General features: G+C 39.4%; 1 protein-coding gene across 7 annotated transcripts in view; it reads right to left on the minus strand.

Annotated features, from left to right (window-relative positions):
• The window catches only part of PPP3CB (protein phosphatase 3 catalytic subunit beta), a 52,243-nt gene extending 36,034 nt beyond the window's left edge, over nt 1-16,209 (minus strand). For 5 of the 7 annotated variants that reach the window (XR_005821729.1, XM_040564348.1, XM_040564347.1 and 2 more), the window contains exons 1-3: nt 15,793-16,208; nt 3,101-3,301; nt 826-950 (exon numbers count right to left, since the gene is read on the minus strand). Coding sequence is in view for 6 of the 7 variants with exons in the window: in XM_040564348.1 (XP_040420282.1) it covers nt 826-950; nt 3,101-3,301; nt 15,793-15,862 (396 nt within the window). In the remaining variant the exon portion in view is untranslated. Of the gene's footprint in view, nt 1-825; nt 951-1,400; nt 1,529-3,100; nt 3,302-15,792 lie in introns of those variants that run through there. The other 2 variants (XM_040564345.1, XM_040564349.1) reach the window with 2 other exon arrangements.
• Nucleotides 16,210-17,349: the final 1,140 nt, after the last annotated feature.

Here is a 17,349-nt window from a genome sequence, read left to right on the forward strand (position 1 = left end):
CTAAGAATCCCAAAGCGCACTGTGCATGTCCTTCACAGTATACACACACACATTATTAGAACAGAATGATTTTAATATAAAGTCTCATACACCATGCCTTGCAAAATATTATTTCAAATGGTAAGCCACTCTAATAGATCTGGTACCTTTGATGAGATCCCAAGCTGAGGAAACTTCCATTCTAGCTCCAGAAAAGTCTAAAAATCATAGCTATGAAACTAATTGATATGAACACGTGAATATCTCCAGAAAATAACATATTTAATAAAAATGCTGAAGATTAAGAAATTATTTGAATTCAAAATACCTGAAAAATTAATGGCAGATACACGTCGTCCTTAGGGAATATCTGTAATGGCCCTCAGAATTTTAGTAAAGAAAAACATTAATAGTTATTAAATAACATTTGATTATATAAGTGAAAGGAGTCTTCTTTGCACAGATAAACATTTTTAATAAAAGAAGAGAAAGACCTCCCAGTCATGACTCACCTGTTCTCCAAACTTACCGCATATTACCAGAGAAACAAAATTATGTATAATAATGCTATAGAATTCAACTTTAAAAAAACAAAACACAAAACAAACAAACAAAAAAACTAGCTAAAGAAATAGGAGGAAAAATGAGTAAGTCTGATGACTCCAAAAGGACAGTCCAAACTGCTGGTCAATATCCTCCTGTAAGCAGGCCTTGGTATTAGGAGAAAGCACAGCAAGGAAGAACACATTCGCATGTTAAACCAGACCTAAAATTTCATTTGAAAATCTCCATGAAAGTGTGCTTATAGAAAAATTTAGGAAAAAACAGATTAATATATTCAGTTACCTCTATACTAAAATAACCTCTGTCTACATAGTCACCGAGGAAGAGGTATCTTGTGTTAGCAGGTGATCCTCCCACTTCAAACAGCTTCATTAGATCAAAGAACTGGCCATGAATATCACCACACACTGCAAGCAAAAATTTTGTTCAAATTAATTAAAAAAAAAATCTAACAGAAAAGTTACTAAGTTATAGTTAACAGCCACAAAGTACTTCTAATAAAGAGAAAAAACATATAGAAAGCAGGAATAACCAAAGATTTGAAGCTTCACCGTCTGCTTTTCATTAAGATACTGTTCTCACTACCTGTGACCACACACATAATAACCAGATTTGCATCTGGCAGACTGCAGAATATTCTTCAAAAGCAGTTAACGCACTGAGCATCAGAGCCTTGAAAGCTGTCAGTCAGCAGCCCTTTACTGTCCTCCCCAGCCTCTTATCTATCTTCAGGAATTTGCCTTGGTATGAATTTGAAAAAGGTATTACGACTCTGCTTTGCAACAATTTGCTGTGTCCACGTGGGACTGAAAAAAGCAGGGAGAGTATGGCTTTGTTTCTGAGTCAGACTAACATACCTTTTAATATCATATCTTCTCTTTGCTCAGTTACTTTTCTCCTTCAAATAACCATGTTCACTATTTCAACAGTGGACTTGTCTTGTGTTTTTAAAATATGAGACAGGACAAGATCAGTGGTCAGCAACCTAAGGCAGAAGTGCCAAAGATAGCAGATGGGAAGACTTCAAAGAGCATGCAGCAAAGCCAGGTCATCTCACAATTAGAAAAATAATCACATTGAAGAGAAGTGCTCCTAACTCCTCATTCCCACAGAAGTTTCCAGTGCAATGGAAGTCAGGAGCTGCTTTCTTGTTTCTGCATGAAGGTATTGCTGATAACAATTAACAGACATTCAAGAGCCTATGCTTTCTGTTGATGCAAAATGTCACTGATCAGATTACCAACAGCCTCTTTTAACTTCTCAGTGTTTATTAGTAAATTTTGGGGGGAAAAACATCCTTCTAATTTTGCAAAGAAATATCAGATATGGCACACTTGAAAGATTGTTATTCCCCTGGAGCAAACCAATTGTCACAGTGACCTATAAAACATCAGACCAAATACAATACATCCTCTTGTGTGTCACTTTTCTTAAGGTTTCTACTCTAACACTGCAAAAACTTTCCCCCTTTTTCAGCTTCCAATACATCAGTAACTCAGGGTAAGTAACTGAATGAACTGAAATATAAAAATTCTAAACATACTGAAAATACTGTACTTTTGAGCATGATCTGGAGCATCAAGAAACTCAGTTCATTCATTTAGTTATTTCTACCTTTTCAACAGTTTAATTTTCTTTAAAATGTCAGTAATAATGACTTATTATTTAAACATTTTTGTTTACCTGATGCTATCAAATTAACGCAAGCTGATACCCTAAAATAAGCTTTTGAAACACTTATTTTACAAAGGTCCATTTCAAAGATATAACATATTCAAACTAAAGACCATCCAATTTGAACACAAAAATCAAATCTACATGCATTATTTTAAATGACATTTATATAATATATTTTCTACAAGTCTGGATTATTTATAAATAAAAGTAGTAATATCATCTTTCTGTGATTCTATAATTATCCGGGTCAAACAGAAACAGAACTAGTCCAACTAGGAAAATACTCCCCCAAACCTTGAAAGGCAGTTTTGTATCTCAATGGGTCTAGTCCTGTTGTGTTGAAGATGCCAAAATAATCTTACAACACTTCCCAGAACTACTACCCTCACAAGAACTGTTTTACATACAATCGTCACTCTCACCTAGAGAGGAACTATAAGGTGTGTTTTTTACTCAGAAATCCAGGTCACAGTATTTGCTTCAAACAACAGCAATTAGCTTCTCTTCAAGTATTTAGATTTCATAATAATTCTGAACTCACTTTTCTATTCCAGAGAGATATCTTTATTCCCATTTACACCATTACAGGAATTAGAAATCCCTAATCTACCAGCATGTAACTACTTTCTCTTTGGTCATTATAATACTGATTACACTATTTTTTCCTAACAGGTTTAACGCTTTCATTTTGCACAACAATGCGCAGTGAAATAATTTTTCAGACCATTTGAGTACTGCTAGGCAAATGCAATTGTGGAAGATTATTCAAAAAGATTATAGAGAAATTTTATTCTAACAATTTTTAAGAGAAACTTTACTGGTGAAAAAATCTGACCGTTTTTCAAATTTAATTATGAGTGAAATCATCTAGAAATATTACCTGTGATTGGAGCTTCAACTTCTATCATAGTTTTTTCCCTCCGTAATATTGCAGCACCCTCATTGATGATTCTAAGTGCAATTTCTTCATCAACTCGACCTTCCTTTATCAAGTGGTTCTTCAAAATGTCAACCCTGGGTTTTCCATCTGTGTCAAAAACTTCTTCAGATGTCAGGCGATGCGTTGGTGGAAAAGGGACAGCTAAAATTTAAAAAGAAGAAACACTAGTCATATCAATGCAATTCTAAATATACACTCCAGCTAGAGGGAACAGAACTGGATCTATCATGGAACAGCTGCTATGCAAAGTAGCAAATTTGTCTTTCAATCAATCGACTCAATGACATCATTAAAAGCTGGATGGAATAGTATTATCTGTGTATGTATTAAAAGAATTAACCTCTATAACATGCAAGTTCATAGAAGCTATAAAATACGCTGTGCTAGAAGGCACAGTAGTATATACAACATTTGGAAGAGTCAAAACTGCCTTTCGAAGAGACATGGTCTCTCTCAAATACACTGGCATTCTCTGAAGGTCTCAACAAGTATTGGGGATGCAGGAGATCCATTTAATATCCACTCAGACTTGCAAAAGTCATTTTAAAATATGTCCATCATCAAAGACTCTTTAATAATCAAATTAACAAATAAGAAAAACTGCAAAGCTAGCAACAAAAGGATACAATACTGTTTAAAGGACTGTAATCAAAGGGAGGTAACAGCCAGCACATGGAAAGGAAGTTCACTATGTAGCCCCACTAGGATTTGTGCTATTTAACATATTTGTAAAGTACACTGAAAAAAAAAGGTAACTAATGGAGGAGTGCAGGTTTCAGATGACAACAAATAGTCTGGACAATGAAGCATAGGGCAGATTAGGATGACCTACAGAAGAAATTCATGCTACTGAATGGCTTGAAGAAAAAAGACATTAAATATCAATGAATGAGAATTAATGAAGGAAATCAATTCTAGCTTTACACAAAAAAAATACAGATTATAAGCTTACTATTCAGAAGCAAGGTCCTTCCTATTGTTCTATGAAAATACTCCATACTGACAAGTCAAAACAAACAAACAAAAAAAACAACAACAACAAAATTGTTAGCAAAGGAATAGAAAACAGAAGATACAACTATGCCACTGATAAGCCCAGTAGGTATTTCTGGTTCACCCATCTTATAAAGGGGAAAGAATAATTTAAAAGGTATTCAAAGAACAAAGAAAATAAGTTAGAATGGTTCCTGCTACATGAATAACTAAGGTAAGCTACAATTCTTCAGCCTACAATCATGAAAACTAAGGGGGGGGGCTATAACAGGGGTCTATGACAGCATTAATGGAGAAGGTGAAGGTGAAACAATTCCCTTGGCCCCCAAATGGCAAAAAGGCTGCAAGATGGACTCTGACAGCCTGAAGGTCTGTCAAACCACTGATTAAGCAGCAGAACAAGTTCATACTATCAGAAAAATCTGTAATTTGGGGAGCCTACAGCGTAACCATTACGGATAGAAAATCCTTCTTTGAGCTTGTTTTCCTTACTTTCCTGTTACACTGTCTCTAAAAAATTAAACTGAGTCAAGGCTGACCATACACTAGACACAATGTTGGAGATGTCTGGAAGTATCACAAGTCTTTGGGTTCTGGTTCACATTGAAATTCCCATTAAGAAGCGCACCCAAATATCATCCTGCTCGTGCAGGGTTACAGGAAGTAAACCTCATCTGAAAAAATGTGTGTGTATATATATATATATATACACACACACACACACACACACACATATATATATATATGTATACCACTACCAAAATAATGAAAAAAAGAAGGAGCAACACTGTTCAATTTCTCTGTAAATATTATTTCAATTTTTTTAAAAAATGGAGGGAAACTTATCTACTTAAAGAACAACTACTAGTATGAACACACTTTCAGTTAGATGATTCATTTATTTTCTTACTCTCCAAAGTAAAACTTCACACCCCAGAATCAATGCTTAAATACTAAGACATTCACTGACTTCATTTAAATTGACTTCTAGATCACTAGTAACATATTGCTACCCTTGTGTTGTAATAAAAATCCATCAATAAAACAACTGATGCATAAATCACATACATATACTCACTGAAACTAAATTATATTAGAAAATACACTGCAGAATTGTCTATTTTTCCTCTTATAAAGGTTCATGAGCAGAAGAAGCTGAAAAACTTGCCTTGAAATTAAACAGTATAGAACAAGTTTGGCACTTTGTTTTTGGACATAAAACATTTTACTAAGAAAAGTAAACGGCATGCCTTTCCTTCCAGCCTTCTCTAGTAATCTGTCAGGTTTCATTTGGAAGTGTTAAAATTCCATGTAGCCCAAATGCTAACAAGCTTAGTGTATTTAAGAAATCAAAAGACAACCACTTCTGTTCCATGTACAACAAGTATTTACAAACAGAAATCCATCTCTGGAAAGAGAAATCTCTCATTCCAGAAAGACAGGAATGTAATTCACTTTTAGAAGCATCATTTCACCACCTCTATGCTAGCATTCACTGTTTTTTGAGCTTGACTTTCCAATCTTCATATTCTCTTAACGTTATTTTTGCTGTATTTGGAAATTTATATTAACCTGTACATAATTTATTTTTAGACAATCCCCCACCTTTTTCTAAACACACTATAACACACTATTTGTGCCACAAGGAACAAACCCGCTCCACATAAACTGCAGATCAAGTATTATCTAATGAAGTGGGTCTGTTTCTTTTCTTGTTTTGCCAGATATGGTTTTCATGACTGGATTTCGGCATCAGTGCTGGGGTACTGGCACGAGCCCATTACTGTACAGCACCATCCAGAACTAGGAAGCGATGCTTTCCAAAGTTCAGATGGAGAAAGTGTGGAGCAGAGCCTGGAGAGCTGAGCTTGACAAAGGTCACAAGAAGCACCGGTGCTAAGACTGACGGAGAACCTGTGCTTTTCAATCTAGGTCCATCCTGAACGTAGCTGGTGCGAGTACCCGAACGTACGCACTGTGAACGTACGCCAACGAGCATGCACAACGCGAGCCGGTAGGTGAGAAAGCCAGTTACTAAAACGGGGCCGTGGCGTCTGTTGGCAGGTGTCAAGTTCATGTAAGCTTATAAAAACAGGCAGGTCCTTTGAGGAGGTGGGACCACAAATGCCTTCAACAATGCAAAGTTGAGCTCACCCTTTTATGAGATATCAGACAACTCCTGGGGTAGGCTTCTCCTGCGCTAATTGTCACAAAAGCATTAGAGATCGTATCTTCCCAGAACCAAAGTCAATCAACTCCAAGACTCAGTTTTGCAGAAACTGTGCTTCATTAGTTCCAGCATCACTCCTGGATAATGACCTACTTCAATGAAAGACAACCCTTTTCGCTTTTGGGTGACTTTTTTGGTAGAAGCAGGGTGTGATGGAGAACCACCTGTGGCCAGCTGATCTTCACTGCCCCCTGTGCAAACACTCGGATTTGTGGCCTACCAATGGCCGCAGCATTCAGGAAGGTGGTACTGAAACGTCATCCTTGTGACAGTTCTGAAATACTCGAAGGACTCTAAGCACAAGGCAGATGAAATTTTCTTCCCTTAACAAAGTTTTACTGTCCATGTAATATTTTTCAAATCAGATCCTCACAAAAAATAATTCTGTTTTAACAACTACTGGTAGTTGAGTTCAGCTAGCAAGCTGCATTTTCTGTGACACTGAAAACAGAAGTTTTTGTCTAGTGTCTGGGAAGAACTGTGTCAAATTATTTCAATTAATATATTAACAGAAATTATATTTCAAATGAAAACTGCATATCCAGGGATTATCCTTAATGCCCCCAAATCGTGTTACTATCAGAAGTAGTTAGGCATCTATAAAGCTCTATTTGCCTCATGAAAAAAACAAAGTCTTAAAACCATTTCCTCAGAGTTTAACAGAATCCTTTTCTGCAATATATATATATATATATATATAAATATATATATATGTATATATATATTTCCTATTGCTCAAGAAGGGTATTTTTTAGAATAAAGATTTAATCTGCATCACCCAACTGGAATGAAACTGAAAGACTTACTATAAAAAAATGTTTCTTTCAGATCCATACTTAATTTTTGTCTCAATAATAGTTAACATAGTTAACATATTAGAGCTCACACCTTTGAAAAAATATTACAAATAACATTTTAATAGGTTAAGTATGGTAATTTTTGAAGCATTTAGACAATTTCTGCAAACTAATGGGTTTAATTAAACCTTTGATGAAGTAGTAATAGAACGTTATAGCCTAAGGTAAAAGAATTGCAGCATGATGTATTATTCCAAGACACAGAAATATAATCCACGTTTCAAAGTCTTTGTTCATAACCTGTGCTCTTGGGACTGTAACAGAATGGTAATTAAGAGGAATTACCTGAAGGAAATAATATGTTGCTGGTCATTAAAGGATTCCCTTCTACCACTCCCCGCAAAGCTAAGCAATAGATAAGCATTTAGAGATGAATCCCTAAAGCAGTACACACTGTGGTACAAAATAACAGACTATGTCCTATTAGTAAAAGTAGAGAACTTTGTAAAAACAGTGATGTCATGGTTCACAACAACACTCTGGATTTTCTAAAACAAACTGTTGTTTACTAGCCAAAATTAGTCAATTTCACTTTTAAAATATGTATGGATGATGTAATTTTAAGTATACCGATTCAAAATCTTAAACACTAAACCTGGAGAAAAAAAGTGGGTAATTTTTCTTTTTTTTGTTAGCAAAAAGGTTGTGATTTTTTTACTATTCATGTGCATTTGCAAAGAGGAAAACAATTGATCTTGCTTTATACTGCAGTACTACTTAGAACAGAGATATCAAAAGCAAAAAACAATTCTCTAAACCTAATTCCACAGACAGACTTTCTGCAAACCTCTGGTACCTTTATACCTTACAAAAAAGCATGCTACATACATTCAAAAGTTAGCATCAAGCTGAATGGATATACTTGCAGTACATTGTAAAGAGGTTCAAAAGCAGAAAAGCTACATTAGCATGGCACTTCACCCAACATACTAATCCCTGTGGAGAGGTGCAGTATGGCACCTAACACAAACACGCTACTTCGAGACCCAAAGCAGATCTCACATTGCCTAGTAACTGCTACAGTACAACAGTAGCTGCTAATAAAATCTAACGTGTAGATACTGTAAATTTAAACCACCCTGATATATATGCCCATTTTAATAATGGTGGTTAAATCTGGCTTGCATCAGAGGCACTCTGTTGGAACAGGCTCATGAAACAAGATGAGATCAAAGCCACTAGACAAATGGTAGGAAAAAGCATCAGGGATCAACCGTACAAGGTACTTCATTTCCACAACCAAAGTATTTTCTGCTCCTAGGGCCTTAAAACTGAACTATTTTCTCTGTAATTGAAAGAAAACTAGCCTTTTTTGTCCTATAATCAGGACCCCACGACATGTTCCATAATCCCAGCTTTGGCTGTAAAAGCATGCCCAACATCCCAGATTTCATTTTTCTTAGAGTGTTTTTAGTTTCACAGATCAAGCCACAATTCCCATTACCAAGGTTACTAACACAGACAGTATTTGTGTAAGCCTTTGCAACATTAACGCAAGGACACAACTCGATGCCTTGGTGGCAGGTATATGTGAAACGTCAGACTGCGGAGACGGATGCTATGCTATGGATGGATGCTATCACAGCACAACTATGGTGTCCTGTGAAGATGGGCCAGGAGCATTCACTTTGCCAACTGGTTTATTACCACAACAGCATTGTTGCCTGTTTTTCCTTTTGTTGTTTGGTTGTGTTTTGTGGACTTTTGTGAGGGGCTGGGAAGGGAAGGGTGGCAGAGGTGCATGTGTTGGTTTTTATAAAGGCATGGCTATTTACATACTGGCATTCAGAAGAAGCACAAAGCCTAACTCCCAGATAATCTTCCAGTCTGTCCCTGGAGCTTTCACCTCTCTATACCAACATCTATAGCGAACAAAGTGCAGCACCCATGACTCCTCTGAGGACAGAATAGATCCAATTATCCTTTTGCACTTTGCAGGCCAGATTTGAAAAGAAATAGCATGAAGACATCCCAGATGGTCTGTGAACCTGCAACCTTGAAAACATAGTTAAGCACAATCACAGGGCAGCATCTACTACTTGAACCAGAAAGCTCAAATCAATAGTCGTCAAAAGATACAAGTTTCCCTATTCATCCCAAACAACAAAGCATAGATTCAGCAAAGTCAGTTCCTCACGAATTATGGTATTATTCCTAAATGCCACAAAAATTATCCCTTTGCTTAAGTTTCCTTAAAGGCATGTCTCTTGGTACAATGTCAAGAATTCTTAAAGCAAAGAAAAATGACCCTGTAAACCTTGAAACCTTACAAAAGCACTGCAGGCACTATTTATTTTATTTCTACATACCATGTACTTGCAGTCTTAGAAGTTCCATAAAATTTTAAATCTCAGATGAAACAATTGATATGCCCTAATAATACCTTCTATGCTGTGTAATTTTCCTATTAATTTGGTTAATACTCTTAAAAACTTATCTCAGTAAAAATATTATTTGTCTGAACATCATTAATGGGAGGAGCATCCTTAAAAATGACCATAGCGTGCTATGCCTAAAGACTGTTTAGTGCTTAAATGTGATTCTGGCACTGATGGATTCATAGGTCTTTCCCTCGTCATACTCCGTTCTCCAAGCAGGGTGGTTTAAGGATTTCCTCTAGAGGTAAGTTTCATCACATTTTTGACCACTAAATAGAACTATTTTTCAGTATTTTGCTCAGACCCTCAATAGATGCTTTTATACTTTTTGCATTCAACGCATATAATTGCTACGAATTTCAGAATTTTAACTGCACATTACATGAAAAAGTATTTCACCTTTCCTTTATACTCACTTCAGAAAAAAATGTACTGCTTTTCTCCTTTTCACAGGGAGACAAAAATAGCAGTTGTTACCTACTAATCTTTTCCATTATATACCACTCACAATGTAAACAATATCCAACACCACCCCCTACTCATCTACCCCTTTTCCAAGTCACAGATTTGTAATTTTTAGTTCCACCTTGCATAAAAGGCACTCTGTTCTGCTGAACATACCCTCTAGATAAAGCAGAAAAGCAGGAAGGGGGACCAAAAATTACGCACTACTGTTGAAGACGCACATATAACTCAAGATGTATATAATGGATGATGGTGCTTTCTCTAAACTGATCTAATCTAATTCCAACCCCCCTGCCATAGGCAGGGACACCAGCCTGGTCTGGTGGGAGGTGTCCCTGCCCATGGCAGGGGGTTGGACTTAGGTGGGCTCTCAGGCCCCTTCCAACCCAAACCATTCTGTGATTCTACGATCTTCCAGTAAACTCTAAATTCCCATCAGCCTGTTCAACTGCCACCAAGCTAGTATTTTCCGAATACTATCCAGATGGACCCTACTGTTTATTTCCTGAGTTCCCCACTCATCAAAACAAGGGCTACTCTCTCCCTCGTAGTCTCTGCTCCTTGCCTTTATCACAACAGTGCTTCTTACAACTTCGCTGCCTAGTCACTCTGTCTAACAAAAGCCTTCTGAAACACCTCTGGAAGTTAACTAGCCCAAGTAAGTGTTATTTTGCTATTTGCTCTGTTTTCTAAACAATTTAGGAATACTCTTAAAGAGCACTGAAGACAAATGTTAATCTCCCTCAAGCATGGAAGTTTATTACCTATTATCTTTCCCAATTAATTCTGATCCAAAAGAGGTCATTTCCTCTTTTGCTTACTTTAAAGACTCTGATGAGGGAACCCAATGAACAGTTTTGCCTGGATCAATCAGACTACTGGCTACTGCAAAAAAAATATCTAACAATTTCTCTTGATTTCCTTCTATGAAAACCGTATCATCTCTTCTTTAATACTATATTCTGCCAGGGACTGAATTAGTCTACTCTTTCACAAGTGCTATGAGTCTGCTTAAATTAAACTTACTGATCTACAGCTCTTCAGCGCAATGTGGAGCTTTTCAAAAATGCTTCTGTGCTCCATTACTCAGACTCGAAAGATGAGTTATGCCACAGGCTATGGAAAATAGATGAGCAATTTTACACTCAAAAACCCCAAAGAACTCCATTAGTGCCACTAGAAAAATATCTTCTGGTCTTGGTTGTTTGTTTTTTTTTTAAAACATTCATATTGTTGATATGTTCTGAAACCACTTACATTTCAGTAAGAATTCTTCAGTCCCATTCAGCAAAAAAAAAAAAAAAAAAATTGACTTGTCTGAAAGAGTTGTTAGGTCTTTACATAACAAACGCAGACAAAAGTAGCTGCCAGATTTCTGCTCCAGTCTTCCTGTCCCAAGCCTCAATTGCCAGCTGGCCCTACTGGAACTAAGGCATGCATGTTGTTCTTATTTGTTTGCTTGTTTGGGTTTGTTGTTGTTGTTTAAGATTCATTCACTCTAACTACCATCTCAAGAAATGTAAAACAAAGTATAAGGCCAATCAAACACTAACTTGTCAGAATTCAGTTCCATTCCATTTCCTATCCCAAATCAGAACTGTGATGGCTTTTCAAAGCATGACTTCTTAATGTTCTCTTTACTCTCCTGCTTTCCTGGATTATTTCAGAATCACTGCTGACCAGCAGCATAAAGGCACTCTAAGTGCCTTTACTATATTTTTAAAACAGTCTTCATGCTGCCTGTAAGCCTTTATCCTTTTACTGGTTCTTTTTCTTTAAATCAGACTCCATATTTTGAAGTTCAATACTAGAGTGATTTATTTTTCTCCTACATGGATATCATTGTTAAAAAGTAGCTATTGGTATCTTAACTTAGGATCCTGCTCAGGGCTAAGTCATGAGTTACTTTCCTTAGGGATTTGCTGAATAGTTGCTTCAATAAGTTATCATTTTGTTACTACGAATGTTTGCCTATCACACTGCATCATGACTTTTATCCAAAACAAAGGAACACTGAAGTCTCCCATTTCCAGAACAGACACCATCTTCAAATTTAGCAAAAAGCCTCCACTAGCTCAGCAACAAGGTACTACGGATTGCATCCCAAATCCTGGTAAGACATTCCTAGCAGACAAAGAGCAGTGTTACAAGCACCATGTTGCCACGTAGCTGCTCACAGGTGGGTCAGACAAGCCCAGGTGCTTTTCATGCAAAGGAACGCCAGAGAAGGCTCACCCCTGCCATTTCCAGGATCACCACAAAACATAAAAAAAGAACCAGACACAGCAGTTAAATATCAGTGGCAGTTTAAAAAGGTTTTTTTCTGTGATTTTGACAGAACATAATAGAGGAAAGTTCTATCTTCCACAAGGCAGTGAAATGCTAAGTATCATTCTTCGAGGATGAAGAAGGCACCTTAGAAAACAGTGAATCAAGAAGACGTACCTTTCCTCATCTCTGTTAAAGGCAGCAACAAAAGCCTTGCCACTAGACATTTTTTGGGAACCAAACGCCACAAACTGACTTTACACATTTCAATTCTATAGCTACCCATCAGTTGGTAAGAAAAATTTCAAGTACGAATTATATTTTAACTGAGAAATGAACAGACAGCTTGAGCTTTTTATATACGTTCAATAAAAGCAGCCAATGATCTGTGATGATAGAACTCGTATGCGGAAGGCATGCCAGACCAACACAGCTAGACTGCATACACTGCATATTTAAAACCATTATTATGTTTATTATCATATAATTATTATGTTTATTATTATATTATCATATCATATTATTATCTATATGCCCAATGTTGAGCATTATACCTGATAACATTTCAGGTGCTCTTCCAAACACACGCACCTCTGATGAACAGCTAAATATACAGGTCAAAATATAATGGGGAAGGGCATATCCTAATTATTATCCTACCTTATTAGAAAAGATTAGTTACTGATGATACAATAATTCAACCATTTTTTTCTTGGATGAGCATCTCTAGCCCATTTCTGCCAACACGTATTATTAATCATTAAAGATTTAATTTCTCACAGCCTCTTGTCTTTGATGGTTTGTTACTTTTTCCCCTTTCCCATTAATACAGAGGAAGAAAAATAAAGCTAAAATAAAAGCAAGAGATAAAACAATGCAAACACCAGCGAGCATTAAATCCTGAATTCATGTTTCCTCCCCAAAAGACCTAGTACCTGGAGAGCATGAAAGTTGAAACATTGACCAATGCTCTATGACGCAGACACACCAGGTAACGTTACCACATTTGTCTTCCAAGTTCTGCAGCTGTTCTCAAGGACCTAAGATATTATACATGAAATGCCTCAGCAATGAGAGTCAGAAAACAGAACTGGCAGTGTGAAAAAAAATCAGAACACCTTTGTGTATTTTTTGTCCTATAGTGATTTCTATTTTCTTGATGAAAAATTATTCCCTTAAAAAGAATCTCAAAAACTTATTCCAGTAAACAAATTCTTTAGTAGCTATCAACAAAGAACTTGATACTTATGAAAAAAAAAAACCCACCAATTTCAACAATGATTCATAAGCATTCACGAAGTAAAATGGCATTATTTAACCATTTAAATTCATCTTTAACAGTTTCACCAGCCCACCCAGTCCACATATTACCATTAGAAGAAATTAATACTTTTAGATCCCCTGGTATGAGCGTTGTCTTGACAAAAGCAAAAGACCCACCGATTTTAAAAGAATACCATCCCATCTGTAATCTATTCACCATACCATAGGTAGGAGCATGGCGAACATATCTTGGTATGTGAGAGGTAACGCGTCTATTTGTGAACAGAGATGTCACATTTTAACATGCTTTCAACAAATGTATTTCTGTTGCAGAGATACTCCCGCTTAGCGCTGACATAACCTGCAATCTTGCACCCCTGGGGTTGCTGTCTAAAAAAATATTTCAAACTGCACTGCATCTCATGGCGGGTGGTGGAAAAACCTGTCCTTCCTACAAAGAACACAGACAGCTTAGCACAGCTGGCCAGGCTTTCTCCAGAAACCAGTGATTCAGCATGATAGGTATAGACAGGACAGGTCAACAGAAAGAACAGAAAAATGGTGCTATGTGAACATTTAACTGGCTGTAATTACGTCAGATGACAATATCAAGCCTGATTACAAGAGTTCTGTATCCCACACACCCAGGTTCAAAGAAATGCTGTAACCCCAGGCTGTAATCCTGTCAGAATGAAGCAGGTATTAACTACCATTTTTAACAACCAGACGCATAGGTAGCATTTAATAAGCTGAACTATTAAGGTTTTGGAAATCAGCAGGTATTCCAGTGCACTCTGAAGTAGCTGATCACTTAGCAATAGTTCTCCTGCATTGTTTGAGGAACTTAGATTTGTTACAAGGGATTGCTGTAAAGGTACAAAAATTCAGCAAGTCCAAACACCATACCATATGTGAAACTAACAGTCTCAAATCAACAGCACAAATTAATACAAGCTCCTAGTAGGCTAATTCTACCATTTTCTACTTTTACCCTTGCAATTTGTTCAAACAGATCAACAAGTTAAGCAATCCAAAATAAGTAACAACTTACTGTGAGTGAAGGTTTCCAGCCTACTGGAAAACACGCTGATTTCCAAAACATACTATGGGATTCCAAGGCCCTGATTAAGCCTTGCTGAAGACAAAAACATCCTCTTCATTTCTCAAGAACCCCTATTAAGTTAAACGAACAGATCTCCTCTCCTTTGAAATCTGTTAACATTGCGTGTTCTTTGGAATTTCAATCTTAAAAACAGGCCGCTTTGTATACAACCACGAATTTCTGATTGCCAAGATCTGCTACCTCAAACTGATGCCCACACTGCCACAGTTAAATAGAGGGTGACATCAGACCTCTGGGAATGTATCCGCAATTTGAGTGAACAAAAACTAGGAATTCTTTAAAGCGCAACCAATGGTACCCTCTTCACTGGGGATATAGATCTAACAAGAAACGTTTAGAGCACTTTAGTTGCAAAGGAATATTCTCCTCAAAATGCTAAGATGATATACAGTGTGCTCTGGTGCACAGATCTTCATGTTCTACGGCATCTTGGCCACCAGACCATCTTAGTTTTACACAGATGTATCTGCTTTGAGACGTTTTACTTTTTCTTCTGAGAAGCATAAGGTTAGGCTTTTAAAGCCTCCCCATGAGATCCTGATACCAGGAAGGCCGGGAAGAAATAGATCAAGGTGAGTTTTTTCCTCAGGACTGGAAGCGAGAGACCGACAACCAATAGCAGAGGAGGCAACGGCTTCCCACTGCCTTCCCCTCAGCGCTGTCACTGGGAGCGAGTGCAAGGACCTCCGCCGTGCGGGCAGAACCAAACCCCTGCGGGGAACGGAGCGTGCCAGAGCCAGGCCCCTGGGGGTGTGAGGGGGAAGCTGTGAGCCCCCGGCCCACGGAGCCCACCCGTAGCGGTACCAGGGCCGCTCAGGCGGGCTGTGCGGACACCACAGGCCCCGGCCCCGCTCCGCCGCCGAGCCGGGGGCCGCCTGCCCATGCTCCGAGCCCCGCACAGCGACAGCCTCCCGAGGCCGCCCCCCTCCAGCCTCCCGCCCTCACCCCGACTCCTGTCGCCGCCATCCCCGGCCGAGGGCCGGCACCCAGCCGCCCGCAGCCATGTTCCCCCCCGCGGCTCCGCCGGTGCCGGTGCCGTGCCGGGAGTGGCTCACCCTTGACGGCGCGCTCGCTGGTGGTGTGCGGCGGCAGCAGCAGCACCTTGCTTCCCTCCTTGGCGGACATCGCTGGGCGCTGCCGGGCTCCGCTGGCGGCGTCAGCTGCTGCTGCTGGGTGCGGCGGCGCCTTCGTCCACCTCCTCCGCCCCCGGGCCGGCGGGGAGAGGGGCGTGGGGCGGCGCGGCGGGGCTCGGGGCGCCTAGAGGCCCCGGGCGGCGGCGGCGGCAGCCCGGCGGAACATGGCGGCAGGCGCGGCTCCCAGCTCCTCGCGCAGCCAGGGCACAGTCAGCCCGCCTCGGGCCCGGCATGCACCGCGCCGCCACCCCACGAGGGGACTACGGGAGCGTGGCGAAACTACCCGCTCCGCCAGCGCGGCCGGCAGGGAGCGTAGCGAAACTCCCCGCGGCGCGGCGCGACTCGCTACCCGCTGGGGCGGCGCCTCCGCCGCGGGGAGGGGCGGCGGCTGCGGCCCACGACACGGGAGCGCCCCCGCCGCCGGGCCGCGCGGTGGCCAGGCCGAGGCTGAGGGGCCGGGGACGGGAGGCGCGGCCCGGCCCCGCGGCCACCATGGAGAGCTCCGCGGGGCCGCCCCTCAGCGCCGGGCCGGGTGCGGGGAGCCATTTTGTGAGGTGGCTGCTACCTCGCACCTGGGCCCGCGGCGTGCCTGGGTAGGGGCCCGCAGTACGCGGGGTATAGGCCATATATATAGGTATAGGGCTGGGGGAACAGAGATTTAAGATGATCATTTTTCACCCCTATTCTATAGTGTTTTTTTTTTAAAGCAGTAATTTAAGCAGTTCTAGCTCTTCTTTATGTCAGCTGTTAATTTCATCATCTCACTTCTATTTCAGTGTATAGTGAAGGGTAGTGGCTGTAGAACAGACCTATCAGATCACAACTACAAAACAGAACATAAAACCCTTGGATTGGGCTATATTATCTAGCTATCTTGTATAGACAGCTGAAATTAGCTACCAATAAACCCCAACGGAGCTAGCAAACATCTGAGCATAAAACTTTATTTACAGAAATGCAGCATAGATCTGTAGAGTTGCTGCTTTGAGTTTAAGCTATTAATACAAAAAAAGGTATAGGAGATGTACTGAATTGTGCAAACTACCAAAAATACATGAAAACTGACAGTTTATAAAAGAGTGGTTTGATCTTGCACCCCCTCCCTTTTTTTTTTTTTAAATTACATGGACAAGATTTTGAAAGGTTTATCAGTTGCTTCTGATGAACGTTGTAGAGAGATATATTTAAGGGAATCAGAATTATAATCCTTATTTATCTATTAATGGAACACGTAAAACTTCAAAACACAGCTTTTGGAAACAGAACTCTATTAATTCCATGTCCATAAGTAAAATGTGTCCATGCACACACAAAGAGAGCTAGGACACAGTATCACAGAAGAAATCCTAGATCACTATTCCAGATTTATCGCTGTGTTTTCCAGTAGTAGGATATTACTACTTCATACCACATGTTCGGCAAATGTCTGTCATTGTACAAAAAATTTAAAGGGCATGGCTTTTAGATAGGAAAAAAAAA

This window comes from Cygnus olor, chromosome 7, assembly GCF_009769625.2.
Source record: "Cygnus olor isolate bCygOlo1 chromosome 7, bCygOlo1.pri.v2, whole genome shotgun sequence".
Taxonomy (NCBI): domain Eukaryota; kingdom Metazoa; phylum Chordata; class Aves; order Anseriformes; family Anatidae; genus Cygnus; species Cygnus olor.